At 44.7% G+C, this 19,249-nt stretch overlaps 2 protein-coding genes across 2 annotated transcripts; both read right to left on the minus strand.

The window, feature by feature from the left end:
- Window positions 1-2,846: 2,846 nt before the first annotated feature.
- On the minus strand, window positions 2,847-4,341 carry LOC139832894 (uncharacterized). Its single transcript, XM_071822856.1, has 4 exons — window positions 4,112-4,341; window positions 3,941-4,013; window positions 3,586-3,840; window positions 2,847-3,503 (listed from the first exon to the last, which is right to left on the minus strand). Exons 2-4 carry the CDS (start codon window positions 4,008-4,010, stop codon window positions 3,058-3,060), a joined length of 771 nt encoding a protein of 256 aa, XP_071678957.1. The 5' UTR covers window positions 4,011-4,013; window positions 4,112-4,341; the 3' UTR covers window positions 2,847-3,057.
- Window positions 4,342-15,014: 10,673 nt separating this feature from the next.
- Window positions 15,015-17,201, minus strand: LOC139832622 (uncharacterized). The gene is made up of 2 exons (XM_071822417.1): window positions 15,980-17,201; window positions 15,015-15,616 (listed from the first exon to the last, which is right to left on the minus strand). The coding sequence occupies exons 1-2, from the start codon at window positions 15,987-15,989 to the stop codon at window positions 15,015-15,017; spliced, it is 612 nt and encodes a 203-aa protein (XP_071678518.1). The 5' UTR covers window positions 15,990-17,201.
- Window positions 17,202-19,249: the final 2,048 nt, after the last annotated feature.

Raw genomic sequence — 19,249 nt, forward strand, 5'->3', positions numbered from 1 at the left:
AAGCCGACGTTCTTGCAAACATCGGGTCACAGTGCCTTCCAGTCCCGCCAGGTGTATTCTGGGAAGAGATAACAGAGAGATCCACTAAGCCAACAAGGTCAAAAAAGAAGGAGAAGAAACCCTCGGGAGCTGCCAAGGAAAAGCAAGAGGACGAAGAAGAGGATCAGGACTTGGTCATGGTGATACAGATACCGTGGATGCAGCCGTACATATCATACATCATGAGGAAAGAAATACCCGATGATCCAGTTGAAGCAAGGCGAGTAATTCGACGCTCCAAAGCTTTTACGGTGGTCAAGGGAGAATTGTATAAGCGAAGTATTTCAGGCGTTTTGCAAAGGTGCGTTACACCCGAAGAAGGAAGAATAATCCTGAAGGATGTACACGAAGGAATATGTGGCCACCACGCAAGTAGTCGAGCTATCGCAGCCAAGGTTTTTCGGGCAGGATTCTACTGGTTGACAGCAATCGAGGACGCCAAGGACATAGTAAGAACTTGCGACGCATGTCAAAGGTTCGCCGCAAAACCTCACTCTCCAGCAGCAGAGCTAGCACCAATACCATTGTCTTGGCCCTTTGCTCAATGGGGACTTGATATGGTGGGTAAGTTACACAAATCCTGGCCAGGAGGAAAGGAGTACATGCTAGTAGCTGTCGATAAGTTTACAAAGTGGATAGAAGCGAAGCCGATAAATTCACCAGATGGAGCATCCGCAGTAAAATTTGTAAAAGGCCTCGTCTTCAGATTTGGAGTGCCCCATAGCATCGTCACAGACAACGGCAGCAACTTCACATCCCATGAATTCAAAGATTATTGCGAAGAGGTGGGTATTAAGCTGAACTTTGCGTCAGTTGCACATCCTCAAACCAATGGGCAAGTCGAGAAAGCCAATGGCATCATCTGCAATGGTATCAAGAAGCGCTTGTTAGGACCACTTGGAAAAAGCTCGACATACCTGGCCGGAAGAACTACCAAGCGTGTTGTGGAGCATCCGAACAACACCAAACACAAAGCAACGCAGAAACTCCGTTTTTCTGGTTCATGGAGCGAGGCAGTACTACCAATCGAGATAGAGCACAACTCTCCACGTGTCGCTGAATATGATGAAGAAACGTCGAGAAGAGTGCTAGAAGACGACGTCGACGCACTTGATGAAGCTCGAGATGAAGTATTATCTCGGGTAACCAAATATCAACAGGACTTGAAGAATTACCACAGTCGACGTTTGCGGCCAAGATCTTTTCAGGTGGGAGACCTAGTTCTTCAGCTCACGCAAAAGTCATGAAAAACTCGAGTCACCATGGCTTGGCCCTTACATTGTCACGGAAGTAATTGGAGGAGGAGCATACAGAATAAAGGACAAGAAGACAGGGGTGGAGGAGCCAAACCCACGGAACGTGGCGCAACTTAGGCGTTTTACGCCTAGAGTCAAAATATAGTCTTTGTAAAGCTTCAATGTCTTGAAACGCCCGCGAGTTTTCAGACGCACTCTTTTCCTTTTTCGGGGCACCGAGTGGGGCCGGAGAAGGTTTTTAATGAGGCGGGCTCGCGGTGCTGCAATATAATAAAGATAGTGACAATATAACTTTTCTTCTTTATCGACATGACCAAAGTCTTCGCTCCGACGAATTTCAATATAGTTCATCGACAAAAGGAAAAACTTGCCTTGGTATTCAAATACCTCGTGAGTCAACAAAAATACAAAATAGTGCTCAATAAAAAGCTTGGGGGCTCATATTCACCTTAAATATATAAATGCCTTGGTTCAAAACCTCGCAAGTATACAAATATAGTAAAGAGTCACCGAAACACTCGGGGGCTAAACAAACAGAGAAATATAATGATTGCCTTACAATATAGTCATGGATTACAAAGAAGAAATATCTACAAGAAGAAACTAACTAGTCTTGATTCAATATGTCATCAAGAGTAACCCTGTTTTCCTCAGGAGCAGCACCAAGAAAATCGGCATAATGGCCATCGTCAAATAAGTCGGCATCCATCCGAAGTAGGTCCTCAATCATTTCTTCGGCTATAGGCGTAACCTTCGTGTTAATCCTGTCAACACCAACTCTCCGCCGTTTTACTTTTTGGTGAACCTTCTCGACAACCTGGGTAAGGTCAAGCTTCGAGTGGCAGATTTGGAGCATGATAAGAGCAAATCTGGCGCCAGCTACTAGTTGAGCCTTGACAAAATCATGGATCTGCGAGCATCCTTGAACCTTTCCATCAATTCAGGAAGAGTTTTTGGTTGGACGTTCGAGGAAACATGGAGTTGTAAACCATGGACAAGGTCTTGGTACAGAAGTCGAGGAAATCGCGAGTTTGAGAGGCGCGATCTTGAAATCTGACAATTTGGCGGGTCCTTTCCGGGGTAGCCCAAAACAAAGAACCATGGTCCAGGGAGAGATTAACAAGAAGGGTTGTCCTAGCATTCACCCTCTCTTCCTCGGCAGCAGCATCAGTAAAGGCACCTATCAAAACAAAGAAGTGGAAACCTTCAAGAAACAATAGTATGCAGATAAAGGATATCAGCGGATGAAACAGGCATACCCGACATATCTGCACTGGCTTCATTCATTAATTCGAGCATGAAATTTTCTCGAATAGTCGCCTTTTCAGCCTCGGAAGCAGCAATTTCCTTAGCAGCCACGGCCTCGCGAGCTTGTTGAAGAGCAATTTTTTCGGCTTCAGATGACTTACGAGATTGCTCCATCATCACAAGTGTTTGCTTCTTCGCATACTGAAGTTGTTGCCGAAGTTCATCCAGTTCTTGCGACAAGGTATCGTCGACAGGAGCGGTAGCACCAAAAGCTCTCCTCGCGCGGGAAGAAGAAGGCGAAACATTGGAAGGAGCAGAAGATGGAGTATAGTTATCAAATATCAACTGAAAAATAAACAAGACAACATCAAACAACAAGCAAAGATAGAAGTTTTCATTAATCTCTTGGAATAATTACAAGGGCATTTCAGTGGAGCTAAGGAAGTACGTGTCGCCAAATGACTACTTTGGCGACAGAAGCAAAAGAAACAGAAAGAAAAACAGAGGCATGCAACTAGACCTCCGGCCTCGAGGAGCTAGGAGTCGAAGCTGGCTTGATCCCCAGATACGCCAAGATCTTCTTCGTGTTGGGCTTGGCCGCCTTGATCAGCGACCTCCATCTCGACTGCTCTATCTGACTGGTGTCGCCAACCTTCATCCAATCAAGCGTCTGTTGGCTGTCAGCAACCAGGGCAACAGTACTCTCGACAGCAACCTTCATATTCTCCTGACGCATCTTCAATCCCAGGTCTTCCGACGAATTGAAAAGCTTGGCAAGGGCAAGGAAAGTCGAAGGTTCCTCTTTCTTCGGGAAGAAGTAGGGGAACAACGCCGACAAACTTGCACTGGCATTGGCCACGCCTTCACGAATTTCGCGCCCATGGAACTCCAGAAGAGAAAGTGCATCAAGGAGAGGGTCATTGACGGGATTCTCCAGATCAAAATCTTGGTTTGTTTGGGCTGCCACACGAGACAAACCATTAGTCAAAAACCAAGAAACAGGAAGTACAATAGAAGGGGTTGATGATATTACTCAGCGTACGTCGACTTTGCGACTTCAAACGCTTGATGATCTCCTGTTCACGCACAGTTTGTGCAGTTTTCTGCTCATCTAAGGCAGATTCGGCATCTTTGAGCCTTCTCTGCAGCTCCTCGATACTAGCAGCTTTCACCTTGGCTTCATCAACCTCGGCCTTGGCTTTGCTAGCAGCAAGTTCAGCTTTCTTGCGAGCCGCCTCACTTTGCTCGAGTTTTTGAGCAAGTGCGTCGACACGTTCGTTGGCCTCTGAAAGTTTTTCTGTCGAGATATGAAAAAGAAAGAAAAGAAAGATCAAAAAATAGCGACAAGCAACAGGAATAGAAAGTCAAAGAAAAATAGCAAGTATAAAAGTCGTTACCTTCGGCTCTGGCGGCATATTCACGGTACCCAACAAATTGGGACCCGATCCGAAGAAGCTCTTTGATCATTGGCTGTTCAAAGGTAAGTACATCAAAAGAAACATCGGCATGAAAAAGAGAAAAGGTGTGAAAAAACAAAATAAGGAAAATATAGATGTCGACAAACTTACATCATCTAAGAGCAGAGTCGACGAACTGCCCAACTGAGGGGTAGGATTAACAATCTTTTCAACCCGTGCCCTTTTTGGTGAAGGGGCACGGGGGCTCGAAGGAGGAGTAGATGTATCAACATTTTGTTGAGGAGGCGACGATTCCTCCACTTCAACTGGTTTTTCTGAAATAACTAAAGTATGTGACGTGCTCGTTCGAGCAGCCACATCTAAAGTTGGTGTTTCTTCATCATCACTGTGACAAAATAGTGGCAGCATAAAAAGCAAGGCAAAATAAAATTCTTCAAATAGAAAAGGAAAAGAGCAAGGAACCTACGAGCTGATGATACTCTCAAGGTATGGATCATAAGCTGCTTTTTGAGGTGCGAGCAGCGGTTTCTTCGGGTTTCGAGGTCCCGGAATCTTCGGCATTGCTCCTTTTCCTTTTGCTCTTCGGAGAAACAGCAGGAGGAGGAGATTGTGCTGATGTTGTATCTTCAGAGGCAGCATCCTTCTCAGTAGATCCCGCAGATTTTCGAGAATCTGCGGGTTCATTCACAAAAGAAGGGGTCTCCTGGTTGACATCATCGACAACGGCTCTTTCTTCGACCTCTCCATCCTCAGGAAGAGGAGGAAGGGAAGCCATAGTAGGATGATTCTACAAGAAAATAGTGACAAAAGAGAATAAGTGAGATACCACTGCAATAAGATACAAGGAACAGTTCAGATCAAGATAGAACTTCGAGAAGACAAAATACCTCGGGAAGAGGATTGGAAGCACTGTATGGTTCCACTCGACAGGAGGAGGGAATAGGATCCTTCTTGCCTAATCGAGAAATTCTTCGAACCAATTTTTCCAGGTCCTTTACAGAAAGATCACTGGAGATTCTGTTGGCGTCATTTTCACCAGAATACGTCCAAAGGGGATTTTTGCGAGCACGAAGAGGCTGCACTCTAATCCTAAGGAAGTAGGCAGTAATTTGAACACCAGATAGCTCTTTGCCTCGAGTGTTTTGAAGATGACGGATACGAGCCATGAGCGCCTCTGTCGCCTTTTTCTCTTCTTCAGAAGCTTCGGCATCCCAGGAACGGCGACGCTGAATCCTGGCACTTCCGTCAAAAGGAACTATGTTGTGCTCCACAGAATTGGCGCTTTCTTCGTGGATGTAGAGCCACTTTTTGCGCCATCCTTGGACAGAATCAGGAAACTTGACGTCGAAATAATCGACATCAGTCCGAACACAGATAACAACGCCACCTATGTTATAAGTGACGTTGTGGGAGCCATTACGGCGGAGGCAGAAAATGCGCTTCCACAGAGCCCAATTGGGAGTGATTCCGAGGAAGCATTCGCAAAGTGTGATAAAAATAGAAATGTGAAGGATGGAATTGGGAGTCAACTGGTGCAGTTGAATCCCATAAACAAAAAGAAGGCCGCGGAGGAAATCGTGGATTGGGGTTGAAAGGCCGCGGATCAGGTGATCAACAAAACTAACCCGATACTCCATTGGAGGCTTGGGGTAGCTTTCTTCGCTAGGAAAGCGGATGGCGTCCTCCTTCGTCATGAGGCCGAGCCTCTTCAGCGTGTTGATGTCTTGATTGGAGATTTTGGATCTCTCCCACTCAAGATCCTCGGCGGCCATCTTGGATTCCGGCGTGCTATGGCGAGTCAGACGCGTGCGCGGTGGCATCAACGGCAGTGGGCAGAGCAATGTATGTGCGTACGGAAGATTGGAGAGAGTTGGGCGCAGGGGAAGTTTTGCGAAGAGGAACAGGTGAGCGGCGCAAGCGAGGGGATGAACGAAGGTTGAAGAAGGGTTTATATAAGATTCGGGTGAAGCAGTGTGCCGTTGGATGAAGAAATCGTGTGGTGAGGATGGATCTTCTAGACACAAGGGCAAAAGAGTATTTTTACTGAAATAGGCGTTACCGTACATGCGCCAGGAAAAGCGGAGGACGTGTGCCCACTACTTGCACGACGTGTCAACGTAGTCGAAGCAATGGACCCACAAGGCAGAAAAATCACGACTATTCGAGGAGGATGAAGTAAATTTGATTAAGGGAAGTATGTCGACAAGAAAAACGGCGACAGAAAGAATTATTCAATACCTCGGGAACCTTTGGTCAAATACAAGTTTTTGCCCAAATGCTCGGGGGCTACTTCAGAAAAAAAAAAAAGTAAATTTTCGAGTATGATAAATATAGAAATTGCGGGAGCCTACAACCAAGCACAAGTCCTTGGCTGTAGCCTCGGGGGCTACTCCCATCGAGAACGCTGTTCGCGCACCCGAGAGATAAAAAAAAAAGAGAGAAGAAGAAAGAGATCATATTGGGAAGTAATGCGACAAGGTGGATTAAAATGTTGAGCCTACAACCAAGCACAAGTTCTTGGTTGTAGCCTCGGGGGCTACTCCCATCGGGAACGCTGTTCGCGTGCCCGATGAAATTAACAAAAATAGAAAAACAAGAGAGTATATTTCGAGTTATAATTAACTCTACATATACTCCCATCGGGAGAACAATATAAGTCATATATGACTCGATAAAATGTGCCATTCCAACAGCCGGAAAAGCACTCGACAATATATTCTCAGAACGCCGAAGTTGCGATCAATTTCTGAATGCCGTAAATTTGCGAAGGTAAGACCCCAGATCCGTTCTGCTGGGCGTGGCATCGCCAAAGACTGCGCTCTGCTACTTTTATCCGTATCAACAGATACGAAGAAAAATCCTAACGGACGCGTTAGGTACCCGATAAATTTGACTGGGACTCGACAGAATGGTAAGACCTTAAGCGGCACCTGTCGACGTTTACACCAGTATCCCGAGATCATGTCCGGGGACGTGATTTTGAAGTAGGTTTTTGCGGATTGCCACTAGAGCAGTTAACTAGTACCTGATCCGTCAGATGAACTAGCCCCAATTACCAGTATCCCTGTACAATATAGAATTTTATGTGAAGAAATATAAAAGGTTAAAGCTTTCGAGTAAAAATAAACAATGGAGATTTTCCCTGACTCTACGATTCAAGCAAAATCTCGGGGGCTACTGACATAGGCATCCCAAATGGGCCTGCCGAAGATGGTACCCGGGGTTTACTGGAGGCCCAATACCCGAAGAATAAGAAGATTCGGGAGCCCAAGATTTACTAAGGAAAGATAGAGTTGTAATAGGAAGTGTTGTTTGTAATCTGGCGGGATGAGTTAGAAACCGTCCCGGACTCTGTAAACTTGTATAGCACGAATCCCTCGGCTTCACCTCATATATAAGGGGGAGTCGAGGGACAAAGAATCAATCGAATCATTGTCTGCAAACCCTAGTTTTCACAATCGTCGAGTACTTTTCGGCTGAAACCTTCGAGATCTACTTACCCTCTACTTCTAACTAAACCCTAGCCTACAATCCATAGGCATTGACAAGTTAATCCCTTGTCACTATGTTCAAGGATGTAGTTACTAGTTACATTACGCGCAATACTTAATGCAATTGTCTGTTGTTAGCAACTTAATACTGGAGGGGGTTCGGATGATAACCTGAAGGTGGACTTTTTAGGCATAGATGCAGTTGGATGGCGGTCTATGTACTTTGTCGTAATGCCCAATTAAATCTCACTATACTCATCATAATATGTATGTGCATGGTCATGCCCTCTTTATTTGTCAATTGCCCAACTGTAATTTGTTCACCCAACATGCTGTTTATCTTATGGGAGAGACACCTCTAGTGAACTGTGGACCCCGGTCCAATTCTCTATACTGAAATACAATCTACTGCAATACTTGTTCTACTGTTTTCTGCAAACAATCATCTTCCACACAATACGGTTAATCCTTTGTTACAGCAAGCCGGTGAGATTGACAACCTCACTGTTTCGTTGGGGCAAAGTACTTTGGTTGTGTTGTGCAGGTTCCACGTTGGCGCCGGAATCCCTGGTGTTGCGCCGCACTACATCCCGCCGCCATCAACCTTCAACGTGCTTCTTGGCTCCTCCTGGTTCGATAAACCTTGGTTTCTTTCTGAGGGAAAACTTGCTGCTGTGCGCATCATACCTTCCTCTTGGGGTTCCCAACGAACGTGTGAGTTACACGCCATCAGGCACTGCGTGCTGTCTCGCAGTGGCGGCTTGAGGGCGCTGCAGAGGAAGTTCCGCCGGAAAGTGCTCATGGCAACCGTGCAAGCTCACTGGCGTGCTGTATTCCGAGAGGAACTGGTCAAAGCTTTGCTATTCGCAAAAAAAAAGCGGGCCAAGATCTGGTCAAAGCTTCGTCGATGGCTTGCCGCGAGAGGCTTGGAGTCCAGAGTCAATAAACTAGCTGCTGGAGGACTTGGGCGGTTTACACCGATTCATATTAACTGACTCAAGTTTGTTAGTCTAGTTAACAAATGCATCTACATACATCCATATCTAGACAAAATTGAGTCAATTAATATGAATCAGAGGGGAGTGCCTGAAAGTGTTTCATGCTACCAATTAATGCGCTGGCAGACCGGTCGTAGAAGTAATTGTGCTACTACTCATACGATGAACTGATTGTGTGGGTGTCAAATTTTGCAACGCGATCATCCACTGAATTCTTAATTATAGTTCTAGCGCCAAAGGCGTACAAATCATAACAAAGATAGTACATACTACAGCACCAGAACATAGGAGTACGAATCATAAAGTAGCTCAACATTTTGCATCAGGGCTAGGTGGTCCTGAGACTACCGGGACGCCCCTGATGATCTCCGGGCGTGCATCCGCTTCAACGCAAAGCTGTGTACTCGGTCCACGGCCTCCTTCTGTAGGCTGGATAATTTCAGGTGCAGGACCTTCGTCTATGAAAGGCTCGTCATCAGTACCATCCATAGGTGCATCAGGGCTGGGTGGTCTTGAGACTACCCGGACGCCACTGATGATCTCTGGGCGTGCATCCACTTCAACGCAAAGCTATGTACTCGGTCCACGGCCTCCTTCTGTAGGCTGGATAATCTCAGGTGCGGGACCTTCGTCTATGAAAGGCCCGTCATCAGTACCATCCACAGGTGCATCAAACTGAGATTCATCTTCAAATCTCCCATCAAACTGAGAGACCTCTTCAACTCTATGCTTCTGCAATTAGTACATCAACAGATTAGACAAACATCTAAGGGATGCAACCTGAACAAATGCCGTTTTACATATTTACCTTCTCATCTGGCACAACACATGTCCCAGAGCTGAAACCCGGTTCCTGAAGCAAGCGCTTTTTCTCTCCTTCCCGTCCATCCATCTGCAACAAGTTAAATTTGAGTACAGAACTTGCACAGCAATGCAAACTATTGATCGAAACAGCGGCAACATCAATATAAATAATTAACTACATATGCCAGCACACATACAGTGTGAGTAAGATCTGCTTCTCCCGCTGAAGGATCATTATGTGGTTCACCATGATAAACCCACCTAACATATGTGCGGTCCATCCCAAAAATGTGTAAATGATCTTCGACTACATGGTGAGGCCCCTTCTCACCATTCATACATGTGCAGCGCGGGCAATACACGTCCAGGTCGTGACCTTCATGAGCTCTAATAAACCCCATAAAGGGTTGAACACCATTTATATATGAAGGGGAACATACTTGTCCATGCAGTATCCAAGTTCTGTCCATCTGTTTAATTATGAGATACAATGGTTGGCGATTAATTTAAGGCGAAGTAGGAAATGTATATCCATCGAGTACAAAACTATACTAGTACATGATTATGCATTTCAGCAATCATGTCGAGTACAAAACAAAAAATGCCCATCGACATTTTAGCAAACAGATCGTGTACAAATCTCTGCCATGGCATCTCAGCAAATTAACGGACCGAGTGCGCAGAACTGACTCTATATGCCCACGCAAATGAACAAATTGATCGAGGACAAATCGAGCGGAAAACTATAAAGTGCCAATTAGTTCGAGCATACTGATGATTTTTTTTAGCAGCATCAAGAAAATATAAATCGTTAGGCCGTCTTGCCCGATGCATGATTGAGCTAGAGATAGCAACCCTACCGTGGATCAACTTGACCGCCGGTGCGTCTCGAGAAGAACGACGGGGAGGGGAAGCTTCTTCTTCGCACGGACGGGACGGGGAGGGGAAGCTCTTCGCACGGACGGGGATAAGTTGTGTAGCGGTGGGTGGGGGGTCATGCGGCCGGGCCGCCCGGTAGGTGGTGTTTAATGGAGTTGCGTGTGTAATTTGTCGTGCACAAGGTTGAGGAATAGGCGGTTCCCTTTGCCGCGCGCACAATTCAAACTATCCCGCCCATGTAGTTTAAATTCGCCCTATTTTTGTTAAATCGACATAAAGTCATGTGAGTGGGTGGAAATTAGCAAAGTTGCTTGAAAAATAGTAAAACTCTGGAATTATCCTTTAAATATGCTCTACTTCCTGTGAAAATCGGGGTGTGGAGGCATGTTGAGCTGTTTTATTTGTACCTTCTTCATTAAAACTCCCATTTTATGCACTTTGGATGGAAAGAAATCATTTGTACATAAATTTTCACAACACCATTTGCAAACATTAATTGTTTTACATGCCAAGATGCACCCATCCACCAAATATGGGGCAAAAGTTTATCACAATCTAGATATATATGTATAATTAGTGAGGGACCCCTTTCGATTTTGTGCAATTTCCACTAATTAGCTAGAGAGAAGGGGTCAGTTAATTAGGCCATGTTAGGGGCTATATGTTTTAGATTAGGGTTGTGTGGATTCAAATACAACTTCTATATTTGTGTGCTATGATTAATTAAAACTAGACCGATCGATCACAAGCACATTATTAGAGGCACATGCCTTTGCGCACAAAGTGCATGTGTGTGTTGTTGGCCACCAACGAGAGCGGCGAGAGAGCGATTGAAATCTCCAAATTAAACACATATATAAGCATACATGGTTAGGCCATGCATGCATATTTATTATATATATTGTGAGGCAAATAAATTAAAGTACATGTGTATATATATAAGTGTGTTTCTTGGCCACCAACGATATATAGATCGAGAGAGAGAGATTGAAATATATATATCCCCAAGAATATCTTCAAACATGTATTGAAATATATGCACGAATGATATGCAAGGTATGCCATGCGCACGTGCACAATAATTATATATATATTATGAGACAACTTAATCAAATGTGTTTTCATTCGAGATCGAGAACTTGTCAAAAATCAAGTTAATTAATTTATCAGCGCTAATTAGTTGGTCGCCTACTTGATGAGCAATTAAGTGTCGTTGGCCTATATATATATATATGTAGGGTTTAATTAGGGTTTAGGGTTTAGGGTTAGCTAGCTAGGGTTTTAGGGTTAGGGTTTACGGTCTAGGGTTTAGGGTTTAGGGTCTAGGGTTTAGGGTTTAGGGTTTAGTGTTTAAGGTGTTTAGGGTGTACATTTAGGGTTTATGGTCTAGGGTTTAGGGTCTAGTGTTTAGGGTGTACGTTTAGGGTATAATTAGGGATTAGGGATTAGGGTTTTAGGGTTTAAGGTTTAGGGATCAACGATCGAGTGCACACACACATTATTAGAGGCACCCGCGCCTTTGCGCATAAAGTGCATGCATATATATATAAGTGTGTTTCTTGGCCACCAACGATATATAGATCGAGATAACAGAGAGATTTAAATATATATATATATATATCCCCAAGAATATGTTCAAAAATATATTGAAATATATGCACGAATCAAGTTAATTAATTTATCAGCGCTAATTAGTTGGTCGCCTGCTTGATGCGCAATTAAGTGTCGTTGGCCTATATATGTAGGGTTTAGGGTTTCGGGTTAGCTAGGGTTAGGGTTAGGGTTAGGGTTTAGGGTTTAGGGTTTAGTGTTTAGGGTTTAGGGTTTAGGGCTTTAGGGTTTAGGGTTTAGTGTTTAGGGTGTTTAGGGGGTGTATGTTTAGGGTATAATTAGGGATTAGGGATTAGGATTTTAGGGTTTAAGATTTAGGGATCATCGATCGAGTGCACACACACATTATTAGAGGCACCCGCGCCTTTGCGCATAAAGTGCATGCGTATATATAAGTGTGTTTTTTGGCCACCAACGATATATATATAGATCGAGAGAGAGAGATTGAACTATATATATTTATCCCCAAGAATATGTTCAGATATATATATATTGAAATATATGCACGAATGATATGTGCAAGGTATTCCATGCACTCATGCACACTAATTATATATATATTATGAGGCAACTTAATCAAATATGTTTTCATTCGAGAGAACTTGTCAAGATTCAAGTTAATTAATTTATCAGCGCTAATTAGTTGGTCGCTTGCTTGATGCGCAATTAAGTGTCGTTGGCCTATTGAAAGGATCGTATGCCGCACCTAGAGGGGGGGGGGTGAATAGGTGCTAACCAATTTTTAGTTCTTTTTCAATTTAGGCTTGACACAAATGGTAAATTCTCTAGATATGCAACTAAGTGAATTTACCTATATGACAAGGCTACCAACTAAGCAAGATAACTAAGCAATAGAGAGAGAATAGGATAGAGGTAACCGAGAGTGGAGCACGCGATGACACGGAGATGATTCCCGTAGTTCCCTTCCTTTGCAAGAAGGTACGTCTACGTTTGGAGGAGTGTGGTTGCTACGAAAGCCAAACCAACAGCCACGAAGGCTTCACTCAGATCTCCGGTGAGCAACGCCACGAAGGCCTAGCCCACTTCCACTAAGGGATTTCCTCGAGGCGGAAACCGGGCCTTTACAAGGTTCTTGGGGCACACATCCACAACCAAATTGGAGGCTCCCAAATCTGTTACAACACAACAATCAACAACAATACATCAACACGAATCAACTAGGGAACCAAATAGGAACACTAGCATGAGATCCCTCAAACAAGAGAGGGGGAAATGAAGAACGCTTCGGTGAGGATGTAGATCGGTGTCTTCTCCTTCGAATCTCCAAAGATCAAGAGATTTGGTTGGGGGAGGAAGGAGATCTTGCAAATCTTGACTTTCTTTGAGTTGGCTCTAATGGAGGTGGCTTGGCAGAATTCTTGTGCAATGATTGAGCAAAGAGGCAAGGAGGAAGAAGGGGGGTATTTATACCCCCACTCAAAATGGAGCCGTTGCGATTTCCGGGGGGGCCGGATAATCCGGCCTAAGTAAGGGTCGGATAATCCGCCCCCGGATAATCCGGTCTTCGGGGCAAAAGAGTGACAATGTCCGGCCAAATGTCCGGCCTCCTTCCGTGAGTTGATTTTCTTCCAGTCCTTAGCGAAAACGGGGGGCCGGATATTTCCAAAATATCCGGCCCGGATAATCCGGCCCTGGTACAATACCGGGACATTATCCGGCCAAATGTCCGGCCCCTTCCGAGCCAAAATTCCCTGAAACACTTAGCCAAAACAGGGGGCCGGATATTTCAACAACATCCGGCCCGGATTATCCGGCCTGGCCAAACTTTTTCTGAATCCTTTTTGACACACGATCAAATCCAACACACATGAATAAATATCTATGTAATCCCTGTACCACTTAAACAAACATTAGTGTATCATATATATTGACATCAAACACACAAAACATAATGTGAGAGATGTTCTTTCAATCTCCCCCTTTTTGGTGTTTGATGACAATATACGGATTTGCAAAAGAATCATTATAGAGACAAGCATGATGGCAAAACATAGAGGCACTCCCCCTACATGTGTGCATATAAGTAATTTGCATTTGAATACAAATACACAACACATAGAAGTATGGTGCCTCAACACAAGAGATATCCAACATGAGCTCTAACAAAAGACATTGACACATATGAAGTTGAGATAGGATGAAGGAAGTCATACCCATGTGTAGATATATAATACGGAGATATAGCATCACACATAATGAAATATCCTTGATCTCAACAAATAGAAATCCGAAAACCATAACAATGTCTCACACCACATAGCACATAGTTTTGAACGGCACACAAATAAACCAAATAGTTCAAATAAGCGGGAACACAAGCAATATAAGAATGATAAACGCCTATGCTTGTGCCCAAACCATGCAAATCCCCGAGAATCCTAATAGAACACTTCTCCCCCTTTGGCATCGAGACGCCAAAAAGGGGACAAGCGCGATGCTACACGTCCCATGGGAATCACTCGGAGGCATAATCATCATCGGACTCTTGCACCTCTTCTTCTTCTTCTTCCTCTTCATCAGTGTCAGGAGCATCCGGAGAGCGACGGGAGGTGTTGGACCTTTGAAGGCAATCATCAAGATCACTCCATGGAACCTGTGCAGAGTGCCATCTAGTGTAACCCGGGTGAGCTGGAGGCTGAGGTGGGGGACCTTGATCACCACTGAGCTTGTGTAGAATAACCGCCTGAGTATGCTTAATCTCAGAACGCTCACGGCTAGCTGCATAGTTCTCCTTATGGATCTCAATGTTCATGCAAAGGATGTGACGCTGAAACCAACTAAGCCGGGTCACTTGCTTCCTCATAGCCGGGACATCGGGATGACGACCAGGAGCAATACCACTAGAACGAGCATCACCCATGAAAGAGTCAGGTGCAGGAACAGCAGAAGAGACTGGCTTGAGCTTGTAGGCCTTCTTGACATGGTGCTTCACCAACGGATACCCACTCAAATCTTCACTCACAGACACAGAGTTGTTGATGAGAAGCTGGATGTAGGGTGCATAAGGTATGGTGGTCCGGGAGACCATGGCATCACGGATCTCATGGAAGATAAAGTCCATGATATCAAGAGTGTAGTCCCTCACTTCATCACCATCACGAGCACACTTATAGCTGAGGTGCATAAGATCTACAAGAACTCCCCGGATAGCATCATTGTTACCACCACTTGGGCAAATGGTTGCCCGAAAGAACCGAAGCAACCGATCAGTATATGAGAAGCAGCCCCTTTGTAAAACCAATCCTTCCTCTACGAGGTATAGAGATTTGCAAGAGCATTCTTATCTGCCTGTTGTGGTCCATGAAGACGACGACCCTCATCAATAGAGACTCCAAGAATACTGGCAAAGCGGTGCAGAGTGGCACTGCAGTGTGTGGAGCCAGACATCCATTCCATAGTGCGTTCCTCATCAGTCTTGATTGCCAAAGTGGCAAAGAATTGCTTCACCAACTCTGGGCTATAGTCACATTGAATCTTCATGATATCTTTCAAGCCCATTCTTCCAACAACCCAGATAGCATCTTCAAAGTGATCGTTTTCAGCTAGAATGTCCACATCAATGGCTTGCATGGGTCTCAGATTCTTCATTGGCTCATAGATGTCCTTGTAGATGTACATTTGCTCCATGCACCAATATCTCCTGCCCTCTATCTCTTCATCTCTTGGCAAATCTTCATACCAGTTCTTCAAGCGGAGAGCGGAATAAGACACTGGATCCATGGCCTTGTAGTTCTCCCTCACTTCCTTGTTCTTCCTTCTTGAAGTGACCGACTTGCGAGGAGCATTGGGTGCAAACTCGTCACTAGATCGATCATGCCTCTGGCGTCTCCGACCACCCCGAGAAGCACCACCTGTGAGAAGCAAAGGCGGGTAGCAAAGAGAAGGTAATGCTCATAAGTCATGTAAGATATAGTAAAATACTCGAGAAGCATGCTATAAGTTGGTACAAGTCTAAACATGATAGATTGAAGCAAAACTGCAGCGGCGATGAAGCTCCAGGCCGGATAATCCGGTGCCCCTGGGGGCGGATAATCCGGCCCGGCCGCCTGCGAGATGTGCAGATTTCCAATCAAAAACATGTCTAAGACTAGATCGGCCTCATAGCATGCAAGAGGAGTACACTACTCATGATTTGGAACAACTAGACACCAATTCCACCAAGAAAATAGCACATATAAAACACAACATCTAGGGTTAGAGATTGTGAATCATACCCACATCCATTGTGGAAACCGCTTGGTGGAGAAGGTAGCTAGGGAGGAGGTGCACCCGATCCACCCAAGAACTCCGAGAGGGGGCGGATGGAGCGTCTCCGGCGAGGAGGAGGAGATCCGGCGGCCTTGAGAGGAGAAAGAGGAGAGAGGCGCGTGGGGGGAAGGTCTGAACCGTTTTGCCCCCTGCGCCCTCGACTCAACCCTTTCAAGATCTGCCCAGGCCGGATAATCCGGCCCTAGCTTAGGGCGGATAATCCGGCCGGGCCGGATATTCCGGGGTGGCCTGGGGCCGGATTATCCGGGGTTCTGGAAAATTCCAGAATCACCGGAAATCCAGCCCATCTTTCGTTGGTTATTTGCAAGTCCCATATATGATGTAATAAAGTATCACGTCACATATAAGGTACAAATTTACCAATAAGATGGAGCACCCTAGATCATCCGACCGAAAAACCTCAAACTCCAAGTTTTTTACCAAACATGACAAATGAGCAAGATGGAAATGGCTTATAGGGGAGAGTAGGCTTAGGTTTTAGAAGATACAAACTGTTAATGGTACATGGTCACTCAAGTTTGCAAGATATGAGCAAATAAGGCCAAACTAGAGTGATTTCCCATAAGAACATGGAGATGTCAATAAAATCCAATGAAAAACCAAACAACTCCAACTCTTCACAAAGAAGAGTGTGGTGGCCTAGGCCACCATATATGAGTGTTATGGTATGGCACCGCGAAGATATATCTTGGGTCCAAACCAATACTCATCATTTAAGCTCACATATCAAAATATGATATAACGAGAATGAAATCTTTAATGTTGGCATTATGGGGGGAGGAATAGCTCAATAATTTAAACCGCACTCCCCCTATTTCCATGCCCACATCTAAACCAAATAAAGTTTTGAGACGAAGGTGTGTTTGCAAGATGGTCAAGCTATACTCCTTGAATCAATGATATTTAGCTCATTCCTCAAATAAGTGAACCTTGCTTCATCAAGAGGCTTTGTGAATATATCGGCAAGTTGATCCTTGGTAGGAACAAAGATAAGCTCAATATCACCCCGGGCAACATGATCCCTAATGAAATGATTCCGGATCTCAATATGCTTCGTTCTTGAATGTTGCACCGGATTATAGGCAATCTTGATAGCACTTTCATTGTCACATAATAGAGGCACTTTGTCACAAATGACACCGTATTCCTTTAAAGTTTGCCTCATCCATAACAATTGAGTGCATCCACTTGCGGCGGCAACATATTCGGCTTCGGCGGTGGAGAGAGATATGCAATTTTGCTTCTTAGAAGACCAACACACCAAGGACCTACCAAGGAATTGGCAAGCCCGGAAGTTGATTTCCTATCATCCTTGTCACCCGCCCAATCCGCATCGGTATATCCATTGAGAATAAAACTTGAGCCTTTGGGGTACCAAATACCATATCTTGGGGTATCAACTAAATATCGAAAGATTCTTTTGAGAGCCATCATGTGGCTCTCCTTAGGAGAAGCTTGATACCTTGCACACACACCAACACTCAACACTATGTCCGGTCTAGATGCGCAAAGGTAAAGCAAGGATCCAATCATGGAGCGATATACCTTTTGATCCACTTCTTTACCATTGGGATCAAGAGCAAGATGACATTTGGTAACCATAGGAGTGGCCACACCCTTCAACTCGGTCATCTTGAACCTCTTGAGCATGTCTTGGAGATATTTTGCTTGGTTGATGAAGGTTCCTTCTCTCAATTGCTTGATCTCAAAACCAAGGAAAAACTTCATCTCTCCCATCATAGACATCTCGAACCTATCGGTCATAAGCTTTGAGAATTCATCATTGAAAGCTTTGTTAGTAGAGCCAAAAATAATATCATCAACATATAATTGGCAAACGAAAAGCTCCCCATTGACCCTCTTAGTAAAAAGAGTGGGGTCGATTAGCCCAACATCAAACCCACGGTCTACCAACAATTCCTTAAGGTGCTCATACCAAGCTCTAGGAGCTTGCTTGAGACCATAAAGTGCTTTATCAAGCTTGTAGACATGGTTAGGAAAGTTGAGATCCTCGAACCCCGGGGTTGCTTAACATACACCTCTTCATGCAAAGGACCATTAAGAAAAGCACTTTTCACATCCATTTGTTGAAGCTTAAAGTTATGATGCGATGCATAAGCAAGAAGGATACGGATGGACTCAAGACGAGCCACGGGAGCATAGGTCTCTCCAAAGTCAATTCCTTCAACTTGAGAGAAACCTTGAGCCACCAATCTTGCCTTGTTCCTCACAATATTTCCAAACTCATCTTGCTTGTTCTTGAATATCCATTTAGTGCCTATAACATTGCGGCACTCCTTTGGCTTCTCTACTAAGGTCCACACTTTGTTGCGCTTGAAGTTGTTGAGTTCCTCATGCATAGCTTCCACCCAATCCGAATCTTCAAGAGCTTCAAATACTTTCTTGGGTTCCACTACGGAGATATAGGCATGATGATTGCTAAAGTTAGCCAATTGCCTTCTTGTGGAGACTTTTGCTCGAACATCACCGAGGACCTTATCATGAGTGTGTCCACGAATTTCAAGGGTCCTATCTCTTCTTGCTAAACGACGGGCCTCGATCTCCTCCTTGGTTCTTCTTGGCCTTGGAGGTGTCACTTGATCATCTTGACCATTTGGGTCCCCGTCTTGACCTTCAACTTGAGCTTCCTCAATTACTTGAGGTTGCTCATCCTCATGTGCTTGATCTTGAATGTTGAAAGGATACTCATCGGATCCATCATGAATCCGTGGTTGATCTTGTTCTTGGTCTTGTCCTTGATCTAGTCCTTGATCTTGCACACAAGGGGGAGGGTTTTGTTCTTGTTCTTGGGTTGGTGCATCATTTGCTTCACTTGATGGGGTTTGTTGAGGTTGAGAAGATGAGGGCTCCACCGTGGTAGAGCATAGTTCTTCCCGAGACGCCACACCGTGTCCCTCAATGGGGCGGAAAAATCCCACACCCATTCTTACTATGGCATCTTGAGGTATTTCATCACCTGCACAAACATCAACTTGCCCCACTTGGGAGCCATCATTTTCTTCGAACTTCACACTACAAGATTCAATGATAATCCCGGAGGATACATCAAAGATTCTATAAGTGTGAGATTCGGCACCGTAACCAACAAATATACCCTCCAAAGCTTTAGGAGCAAATTTAGACAAACGAACTCCTTTGATTTTGTAGAAACACTTACAACCGAACACCTTGAAGTATGAGATGTTGGGCTTGTT

Source organism: Lolium perenne, chromosome 6, assembly GCF_019359855.2.
Source record: "Lolium perenne isolate Kyuss_39 chromosome 6, Kyuss_2.0, whole genome shotgun sequence".
NCBI classification, from domain to species: Eukaryota; Viridiplantae; Streptophyta; class Magnoliopsida; order Poales; family Poaceae; genus Lolium; species Lolium perenne.